The sequence below is a fragment of the Mesoplodon bidens genome, assembly GCF_964165515.1.
Source record: "Mesoplodon bidens genome assembly, chromosome: 5".
Classification (NCBI taxonomy): Eukaryota; Metazoa; Chordata; class Mammalia; order Artiodactyla; family Ziphiidae; genus Mesoplodon; species Mesoplodon bidens.
In genome coordinates, this window is record NC_138161.1 from 7,631,310 (window position 1) to 7,641,968 (window position 10,659).

The window sequence follows — 10,659 nt, forward strand, 5'->3', positions numbered from 1 at the left end:
TGTACAAATCTGTCCTGGTTTGAATGAAAAGAGAATTCACCTTTTGCACATTTAGCCAATCCTAGCCCATGTATTCTCCGCCCCAAATAAACGCTCTAAATTCTGCCAAAATCCAAACATTACCTGTGTAACACTGAGTTGTATGAGATTTGTTTCAATACTGAGGGCATCGTTTACATGTTATCAGAGTATCAAATTTTGTTCCTGCTTCAAGGAATCGTCTGTGTTTGAATTCCTTATCCTCAGCTCCACTTGTTCCCCAGAGTCCCTTCCAACCTCACGGACTGGACTTCAATATAGGAGCACATTTCCAATTGTTATGGAGCTGAATGTTTCCTTTGTGTTCACTGTAATCAACAAGCATGTACTTAGCTTGAGAGAGACAGCCATTATTCTCAACAGTCTTATTCTGTTCTTGCAATACCTGTGGCAGTTCCTTTGTGGACAAGGTATTTTAATAAGGAATGAACTCACTGAAAGGTATATTTGTCCATAATAAAGAACTGGGGATGTGGGACACACAGGGTCCCCTGGCTTCAGAAAGTCACTTCGAAAACATTGTCCAGAGTGAAGTTTTAAAACTTCCATGTTTACGTGAATGACTTGTGGGTCCTGTTCAGATACAGCCCCGGATTCTCTAAGTCCAGGTGGGGCTAAATCACTAATAAGCTCCTGGATGCTGTTGATACTGCTGGTCTGTGAATCCATTTTGAATAGAAAGGGGCTAGTACATTCCAACAAAAACAAATTAGTGTGAACGATTACATCAGCTCCATCTGTACATGTATTCACAACGATGCATTCCTGATTTGATCAACTTCACTCTGTACAATTACATTCACCGAAAAAGGTAAAAACGGAATTATTACATTTTGTGAGTACAGAGTCCCTTTGCCCCTTTTTATGTATTACCAGATAGCCTTCATTATAAATACCTTTTTCTCTGCTTGAAAAAATGAGTGTGTTTTAGAGCAATGATATAAGTGGGTACTGAACCACATTTCCGCTCTTGGCCACCTCGTCTTTGATACTTGGATTGAATAAATACATTTTATTATAGCTGACATCCTTGTATGGAAATGCATTTCCTTTCAATATCAGCACTGTGAAATATCTGTCCATCCAGATTGTCTCAAGTAGCCTCCACCAAGTTCTTTGAAATGCAGCCCCCTTTTAGAAAATTTGAATTTGGGGAGTTTGCTTCACACAAAGCATTTAAAAAGGGAACCCTCCCAGATGTGGAATGCTTGTTTAGACACCAGATCAGAGGAACAGGTCTGTACATCTGTGCAGTTTTTCAGAGTGCGTCCACACATTTTTGTTTTCCCGGTGACCTCTGGGTTTGAAGGGAGCTCAGATGTGGAAGCAGCTCAGAGTTAAGTCGAGGCGACACTACTGCCGTCAGACGTTGCTCTGTTGCAACAAAAGCGTTCTCAGCTCTCTTTCCCTCTGATCTTCCTGCCTGTACTTCTCCTCAAGTTTCTGCTTCTCAGAATCTGTGCAGTAAAAGGTGCAGTCTGGGCTCTTCCGGATCTGCTCGAACTGACTGAAATCAGCCACGTATTTGCCGGTTTTTGAGAGAGAAACCACAGGCACAAACTCAAAACCCCAGTAGATCTCCTCTGGGATGTAAGATGTGCGGCTCTGGCAGACAGCGCTGGTGGACTCCACCGTGGCATTGAGGAGAACCACCAGCTCAAACTCCTTCTGTTTAAGGTTTTGGGGGGTGAGATCTCTCAGGGGGCTTGTCTCATCCAGCACGTGGTAGAAGGTCATGGGCAAGATGAGGAAGGGGCTCTCGGAAGAGGAGTCCACGTGGAATTTGACGGTGGCCTGGTTGAGAAGGATTCGCTCCCCCTCCTTGGTGACGTGGGTCTGAAGGAGCTTTCCTGAGAGCTGGCACTGAATCAGGAGACTCTTCCTCATGTTGGCCACCTGGATCACCAAGCACAGCTTCCCGTTCTGCTTGGTGATGACGGCACAGTGGCTGAACTTGATGGTCTCCGCCCGCTTCTTGGGTCTCGCAATTTTGGCCAGGAAGGTGCCCGTGATGAAGATCTCAATCAAGGTGGTGATGACCAGCTGAGCCACCAAGAGGAAGATGGCATGAGGGCATTCCTCCGTGATGGAACGGACTCCATAGCCGATGGTTGTCTGGGATTCCAGGGAAAAGAGAAATGCCCCCGTGAGGGAGTCCACCTTCATGATGCAGGGGGTGTGATTTGAAGTGTGCTCACTGGGTTCTAAGTCCCCATGAATGAAGGCAATGGCATAGTAGATCACACCAAAAAGGAACCAGGTCATCACGAACGTGGCAGCAAACAGGGTGAGCTTGTATCTCCACTTCATGTCGATGACGGTGGTCCACAAGTCTTGGAGGTAGAGCAAGTATATGCCATCCACTTTGTCGATTCTCACGTTGCTGTGTCCACTCTTGGACATGACTCGGGGTCTGCTGGTCTTGAGGCCAGCTCCAGCAGTGTGCTTCACCAGGGGAGCACTGGCCACACTGATGTTAATCCGTTCCATGGTCAGGCTTTGGGACCTCCTAAGGAAATGACAAAGAAAGACGTTCCATTGTTGTTGCATGAGGTAGAATGCCCAGGAAACAGAAACAGGATAATCATGTGAGATAAGTATGAATGTACATGGACGTTTACAAGAAAGGATAATGCTGAGGGCACGATGAATCACTGTGTACTTGAGGATGGCAGTAGGATGGAGTGAGGAGCACAGACTGGAGACAAGGAAACCTGGGTTCAATGTTGACTCTCCAACTTATTTGCTGTGAGACCTGGGCTAAACTAGTTAACCTTTCTGGACCTCAAATCTCTAATATGTAAAATGTGTAAATAAAGTCTACTTCTCAGGGTTCTTGTGATAATTGAATGAGATAATGGCTATAAAGTGCCAAAACAGAGCTTCACACTCAAAAAAAATGATGCTAATCTTCTCTTTGTGATATCACACTCACAAGAATCCACCCCACAGAGTATTATGAATATATTTGTATATTCAGCTCTTATGGATTTCCAAGTATAGAAAATTTAAAAATAAGTTGACTGAGCATAGGGCCAGTACTGATATAATTAAAATGCACCATCCATAAGATACTTCTTGATACAGTGATGGGAAATGTTAATACAAATTTTAAGACCTTGTGTAGTATTCATAAACGTTTTTAAAAAGCTACCACTTGCATGACATTCCCTGTAGTAGCAATTCATTTTCCCCCTAGTCCAATGAATAACTGGGAATCCATGACCTGTCCTAGCTCTTGATTACAATGGAAAAGAGCAAGTTATCAAACAACCGAAAACATAGAGTGAATAATTAAGCTTTATTAATGGCTTGATCAGTATGCTGGTTATTCTCAGAAAAGTGTTATCAGTATAGACTATTAGGTGTGACATTTAGGTATGGCGCAAAAATTCAGCCTTACTTCTTTTGAGCTAAGTAGAACCAGCATAGAAATCTATTTTAAAGAGCTAATGAACAAGTAAATAAGTACAGGCATCCAACATTGTAGCAGAACAGACTTACCTAGAAGAAGCACCAGGCTCCCACACTGAGACCTGGGCAATGCTCTGCCCTCCGTTTACAGATAGGGACAAGCTGGGTGTGAGGCCACACAGCATCTTATGGTACCTGCCTGGTGACTGACATAAATTACCCCTACATTCCTTGAAAAACATAATGTGAGTGATTATAGGGCAATTCTACCTGGTTGGTATGCTTTTTCCACCTCATCGGCATTTTAAGAATAATAATAAAAAATTTCTCCCTTTAAAAAGGAACTGGTATATGGTGGTCTGTGATTCATGCAATAATCTTTGCTTTTGGAGCAGTGTTATCTCAATAGAAGTTTCTAAAGTAATCCTTTGGGCAAATCCCTTCAAGGAATCTGAAACTGTATCCATTACAGGACAACACCTGTTGAGGATGCAGTAAGTCTGTTGGGCTTTTTAATTTTCCTGTTATGTTATTAAGAGTGTGTCGTTTACTGACTGCCCCTTGAAATGATATTTTTTTCCTCAGAAAAGAGAGTCCCCGTTCCATTTTCTTTGCAAAGAAGGGCCCTAAGTTATTCAGAATTTATTTTACTTGTTGAAGCCTATTCCATTTATTTGGGGGTAAGTTTAGATGAAAAGTACAGGATATAATTTAGTGTGGGCTTTATCAGACCCTTTATGCAGCACTTCTCAGTAACCAAGAGGAAAGCGACCACAATAAAAGTTTGAAAAGGTTAATACCACGCTGGCTTGCCCAAATGCGTAGTCAAGCTCAGAACACTTTGCCAAGACAAACGCAGCTTATGGACAAGTAATTGCATGCACTTAAACAAAAAAAAAAGAAACTGGTAGGGGAAAGTGCATGCCATTCAACCCACTGAAATAAAAACAGAAGCTTAAGTTTTCTTGTGTGAATGATGCAGAAGTGTCCTGCAGCACAAGCTCAGCTCCAAGCTCAGCCTTCCACCAGATTCTGAGAAACTTGGCCCTGTTTCTATGCAGGCAATGCCATGAAGCTTCTGTTTTAACCTCTGTTTCAAAGGGGCAATGGGCCAGGCTTGTGATGAGCTGAATCTTTCCCCTCTTCTTTCTGCTGAAAGTTCTTGTGCTGCATTTTTGCACAACTATTGTTGGAATCAGTGACACCAATGGCTATCAGAGGATGGGGGGCTTATATGGGGGAACAAAACTTAGAGTCTCTGGGTGAGGTGGGAGTCTTGGGATTAGCATCTCTCTGTGGAAAAGAGCGGCTGGTGGACAGCACTCAAAGGTTAAACACCCACTCCCTCCCTCTCAACATTCCTGTGCCCTCAGAACTGGGTGCTACCTGGTCACTCACTCGGCAGGTCAAATGGCGACTTCTTCAAAGCAGGTGTATCGTCCTCGCTCCAATTCGCCCACCTGGCTACCATGGGATTCTTCTACTTCCTGAAAGAAAGAGGGACACATGGAGTTCACAGCTGTTGACTAAAAAACTGACCCAGTGAAACTGACCCTTACTGATTCCCCCAAGTGCTAGGACCACAGCATTCACCTTCCAACCCCTGGTGATCTGGCAGAGTGCCCAGAATAGATCCAAGCTCAAGGAGTGTTTTAGGAATGAAATTGAAGCCCCAGTCACAGCCCTCACTGTAGAATTCCCACCCTCTGGAGGGAGCTTGATAGTAAAACACCCTGGAAAGAGTGGGTTAACTCACCCCCACTGAAGCCCACTATCAACTGACCAGCAAACAGGGAGACAGGAAGGGGAAGTGCAGAGGAAGTAAACAGTGAGAATTGGAAGGGAAGAGTCTAGAATATTTTTACCGCCTGTGGAAATGCATTATTGCTGTTGAGTCATAGGACATTAGATTCAAAAAGAATGTCAAAACCAAGGCATTTGACACACATTTTTCAAACGAGGAGACCTGGGAGGTTGCAGTGACTTGTCTTCATCCCACAGATGGCCCATAGCAGAAAGAACGAGGTCCCAAGTCTTTGGAAGCTAGACTGGAGTTCTTGTCAGTACACAAATCCCTCTTAAACCTCCAAAGTTTAATGCAGTCTGTTCTAACTCCAGGGTGGAGTCCAAGAATTAGCATGTCTAAAAACTCCCAGGTGATGCTGCTGTTGCAGGAACACACAATGAGAACCACCACACTGGGATATAGATGTTGAATCATATCAGCAGCTTAACGGCTTCCCCACCTTGATAAATCTCCGATTCCCAACTTGCCCTTAGCATTTCTAAAATAACGCTATTGCACGCAGACATGGAGAACATCCGTTTATTACTTTTCAGAATCTTCACCATGCTTACAGATAAATGAATTCCAATGACCCAGTGGCCCATGGCTAAGTATTATTTTTTTAAGGAGCAATATATGGAGAATCTGATCAAAACTGTAACACATTGTTTATATTTATCATATAAATATCATATAAGTATTATGTGTTATAGGATATGTAGAAATTATATATTATTTAACTTAAATAATATTTCCAGTAAACACATAGATATTATGATATATTATTCATATTATATTAAATATATAATATATATAATGCTAGTAGATATATTAGCCAAAATTAAGCACAGACAAGTCTCTCATTTCCACAATAGATTTTCACCCACCATTCTTCTAGCCAACCTGCATTTACAGGATATTTAATTCTCAACAGTGTGATAATACAGCTAACTTTCATGTGATGCTTGGCTGGGAAAAAAATAAATATGCTTTAAGAATGATTTTTTTCCCCTCCTAGTTAGTACAAAACTGAGACCTTCTAAAAACGTATAGCTCTGTTGAGTCAAATTTTGGAAGTTTTCAGTTCACCCATGCTGGGAAAAACTTCTGTGTTCCATGGGGGGCTAACAAAGTATATGCACCTGTGGAAAAATAATTTAAAAATGGGGAGACAGTGGCTCCCTAAACCTGGAATTTCTCAACCAGGCCTCAAGTGATGTCATTCTACATACCTTCAAATGGGCGGTGAGGCATGGAAGAATGAAATCCAAATCCAACCATAACTCTGGATTTCCAGACTAAAATTAGAATTTGAGGGACTTTGACTTGAAAACTCTGGCAAAACAGCTCCCTGTTTGTAAGAAAAGTTGCTTCTAAAGCTTTGTTGGATGTCAAATATTTTTGACAAAACAATCTTTTAATCATCTCTCTTTTTGTTATGAATGTGAAATACCTGGCTGAAATTTCACTTTAAGCGTACATGGGTTTAAATATTAAGTAGAAAAAAAGTGCTTGACAAGAATCTAGTTGGGGTTCACTGAACTCAAAAGGTTTAAAAATAATGGAAAATAAAATCAGTGAGGCTTAGCTATCCTTTCTTTGGATCCTGTGACTGTGGCCGCACATGCACATGCACTGGGGCCTTTGGTACTGGCCTCATGCCATCTTCTACCTGCTCTTCAAAGCAGCCTAGGACTCGCTTCAATGGCTGGGCTCCCTGTTCGGAATCCACTTCTTGACTTCATCAGTGTCAGCTGAGGACACAGATGGCTTGGCCCAGGTGGCCTCAGAACTGGACATGTTCATTAAAGAGAACAAGGTGGCCAAAGTTGACTTTCAGCAGATTCCAAAGGGTGACCCTTTGGTTTTATCTGTTGGGGAAATTACACTTTCCTTCTGCAAACCCATTTTTTCTCTCAGACCATTGAGGACTGAGGTTGGCTGGAAGGAGTGGAAGCTTTTGGGAGGCTGTGGAGTTGGACATTCTTCTCTGTGAGGAACAAGAGGCTCTGAGGGGAAACACCAGTCAAGGTTATGGCAAATTCACAATCTAGTTTCCTCTATCCTAATGACCCGTATTTTGAAGACATGAACTTGGAACCTCATTGGTAGAGCCGTGGTCATTTTTGGTTGTCGTGGCTGATTGTTGCTTCCACCTACTAACTGCCCCTCTCTGTGGGGTCCATCCATGAGATTCCTTCCCCGGGTTTGTCCCTGCAGGGAAGTATGCTTTCACCCTTTTGTGTCAGATGTGGTCATGCGACTGCTTTGGCCAATGGCCTGTGAGCTGCAGTGACTCAAGCCTCACCTGAACAGAGACATAAGAATGACACGGTTCTGTCACTGCTCTCCAGTGAGGCTCAGATTGGGCTGCTCCTTCCTCTGGATGGCAGTGGGGGGGGTAGTGGGGAGGTGGGGGACACTTGGAGCTGAGCTACAGCTGAACCAAAGCTGACTTGTAACCCAGGTAAGAAAAAACTCTTGTTGCCCAGTTGAATTCTTGGACTTGTTTGTTACTAAGGCAAAACCTAGTGAAAGTCTGACCACAGTGATGCTCTTACTACATATTTTTGGATTAAATATCTGACCTAAAAGGTACTGTATTTAAAGAAAACATGTAAAGTCTTGAAATATCCCTGAAGGTAAACTTCAAATGTTAGTTTATGGCTAAACACTGAATAGAAAAATAAATACAAATCTCACAGGATTTCAGTGGGAAGAAAGACTTGCCTGATCCCTAAGGACAGCATAGAAAAAGTGAGTAATTCTTCTCATTCAATTACTTCTAAATCAGTACTTAAATTTATCATGACAAGACAACTTTTCAGGGCAAGATATAAGGGCCTCAGATTCTGTCACTCTTATTTCTGTGGAGCAAAAAGCCCTTGGTTAATGTTCTGGTGGCCTCATAACCTGTGAGGACAAACACATGGGGGATTGTGTCATTAATTAAACATTATGTCATTAAAAGGGACTAGGCCCTTTTCAGTGCAATTACACACAGTATTTTATTTAATCCTTCTCTTTACCTTGTAAAGAAAGAGTTTTCTTGATTTTCTAAATGAGGAAACTAAGCTTAGGGAGATTCGATAATTTACACATGTTCATAAAGTTAATACACAGAGGACCTCGTTGGCAAAGCAAATCTGTCTCCTATCTAACCACTTGGCACCTCTGTCCCCAAAACTAATTCAAGGACATCACTCCTAATGATGCAGTGCAAAGCATCGTGAACTAAGTTCCTGCTTATTACATGTTAGTAGCCCTTATAGAGTAAACAGCTTTGATTTATTGCTTATCCTGTGCCAGATCTTACATAAGGTGCCATATATTAATTTAACTCTCACTTAGATTCTGAGAGAGTTAATATGATTATTCCTGTCTTCCAGGTAAGGAAACTGATATAGCACAAGGTCTGTTTGAGTCTGTAATCCTCGCTTCTCATCTCTATAACATGAATTCACCAACTTCAGTGAGTGTCAGAATCATGTGGAGGTCTTGAAATACAGATGGTGGGGCTCCAGAGTCTCTGATTCAGTAGGTCTAAAGTAGAGCCTGGGAACCTGCATTTCTAATGAGTTCCCAGGTGATGCTGAGGCTACCAGTCTTGAGACCACACCTTGAAATCATGATCTATACTCTTCACCACTTAGAGTTATAAAGAATCTGTGGGAAATTCACAAGCACGTAAACTGGGTTGCCTAAACGTTCAGCCTCATTACTTTCAAGCAAAGGAGTGGGCCCTTCGGTGTGAGAAGGAAGAGAAGATCAATGGGGTTGAATGTACAAATATGGTAGCTGTTGGGTGGAGTTTTCAGTTAGCGAGGAAAGGTGTCCCAGGGAATAAAAGTTCAGGTGAATTGTCTTGAAGGGAAAAATGAGAATTTGGGAGAAAAGGAAAGCAATTGGTTTAAAATTGCTCTAAGTTTTCTTCCTTGGATGATGGATATCACCCTACAGTTGCTTTTAGGGTTCACTGGCTAAGAACATCAGAGGCCAGAGGAAAGATCCTGGATTTTAAGGCTGAGGGAGCTGAAGCTAATAGAAGAACCTTAGCAATTCTCTTGCTCAGGCTTCCCCTAAGTGTGTGGTATAGGTATTCCACAAATAAAGCAATTTGTGGTCAGGTAATTTGGGGAAGCTTTGCCTACAGAACCTCCAAGCACCCCACTGTCCCCACACACTGGAGACTCACACAGCACATTTTTATATTACAGGGTCTGAGAAGTTCTACAGCAAAGAAACATGCTTAACTCTGTAAATCTGGCCTTTATCTGACTTGTGGGAACACTCCGAGGAGTGCTGATCTGGTTTAAACTTTGCACTTTATATCTGGGGAAAAATAGGATCACAAAAGTTGAGAGTGATTTATTCAAGGTCACTGAGCCAGTGGCAGGAGTAGGGATGGAAACAAGGCTTTATGAGTCTTAGTCCATTTGATGGGCAGATATCTTTCTTTGTGGTCATGAAATACCTTGAGATGAACTATCCATCTCCCTGGACGCTGAAGACAGGACACCATATAATAAAAGGCTTGCAGCTCCAGCGTCACTTAATAATGTTAATCAGAAATCCCAGCTCTTGGGTCCCACACTCAAGCCACTGAATCAGAACCAGTGTCTTAAAAACACCCAACTTCCTAAAGGATTATGTGGCTGGAGGTTGTAAGTGATGGCTTGGAGAACTGACAAAGTCTTTCTTTTGCCTTATTATACATTGGAAAAGCAACAAGTACTGCTTTAAAGACAAATCCCACATTTTACTTTGCATGTGAGCATCTAATGATCCAATTTGCCGCTGTGGTCAAATATTTAGCCTTTTTCCTATGTTTCCATTTCATTATTATTGCTTCAAATTCCATAAGTAACTAAAAAAATCCTTTGGATTGCATAGTTATACCCTTTACTCCTCCATGTAGATTCATTAAATTTTTTTTTCATTCCATAGAACATCAAGTTTTCTCTGGGCAAAGACAAGTTTAAACAGATAGTGGGTTCACTGGGAGACTCATTTCCCATTTTCCATGGCAAAGAATCCGAGCACTGGAATAAGGTATCATTTGCTGAATATTTTTGTAAAGACAGTTCCATTTCAGGCCCTTTATTTGGGAGAGAGTTGGCTAACCCAAATAAAACATTTTACATCTGTCTGTTGTTACGAGTGACCAACTTCAGCTGAACATCATTACTTAATAACAGCTAACTTTCCTATACAGTAAGAATGTGCAGCAGCTAAAAAGCAAATGGAAATTTCCTTTGGTTTACCACCCTTGGTCTCTCCGTGCTCCAACATGTGGAGGACTTGGGTAATAAGCATATACTCCCCTCTAATCACAGCATGGCTTGGACATGCATTGTTGTAAGATGACTGGTAAAACAGGAAAATTTATGTCTGAGTGGAGAAAAAAAACAAGGCAGATT

The 10,659-nt window shown here is 42.0% G+C and overlaps 1 protein-coding gene across 1 annotated transcript; it reads right to left on the reverse strand.

Moving 5' to 3' along the window:
• Positions 1-1,401: 1,401 nt before the first annotated feature.
• KCNJ15 (potassium inwardly rectifying channel subfamily J member 15) lies at positions 1,402-4,895 on the reverse strand (the record flags this gene model as incomplete). The annotated part of the gene is made up of 2 exons (XM_081235395.1): positions 4,840-4,895; positions 1,402-2,548 (listed from the first exon to the last, which is right to left on the reverse strand). Exon 2 carries the CDS (start codon positions 2,527-2,529, stop codon positions 1,402-1,404), a length of 1,128 nt encoding a protein of 375 aa, XP_081091521.1. The 5' UTR covers positions 2,530-2,548; positions 4,840-4,895.
• Positions 4,896-10,659: the final 5,764 nt, after the last annotated feature.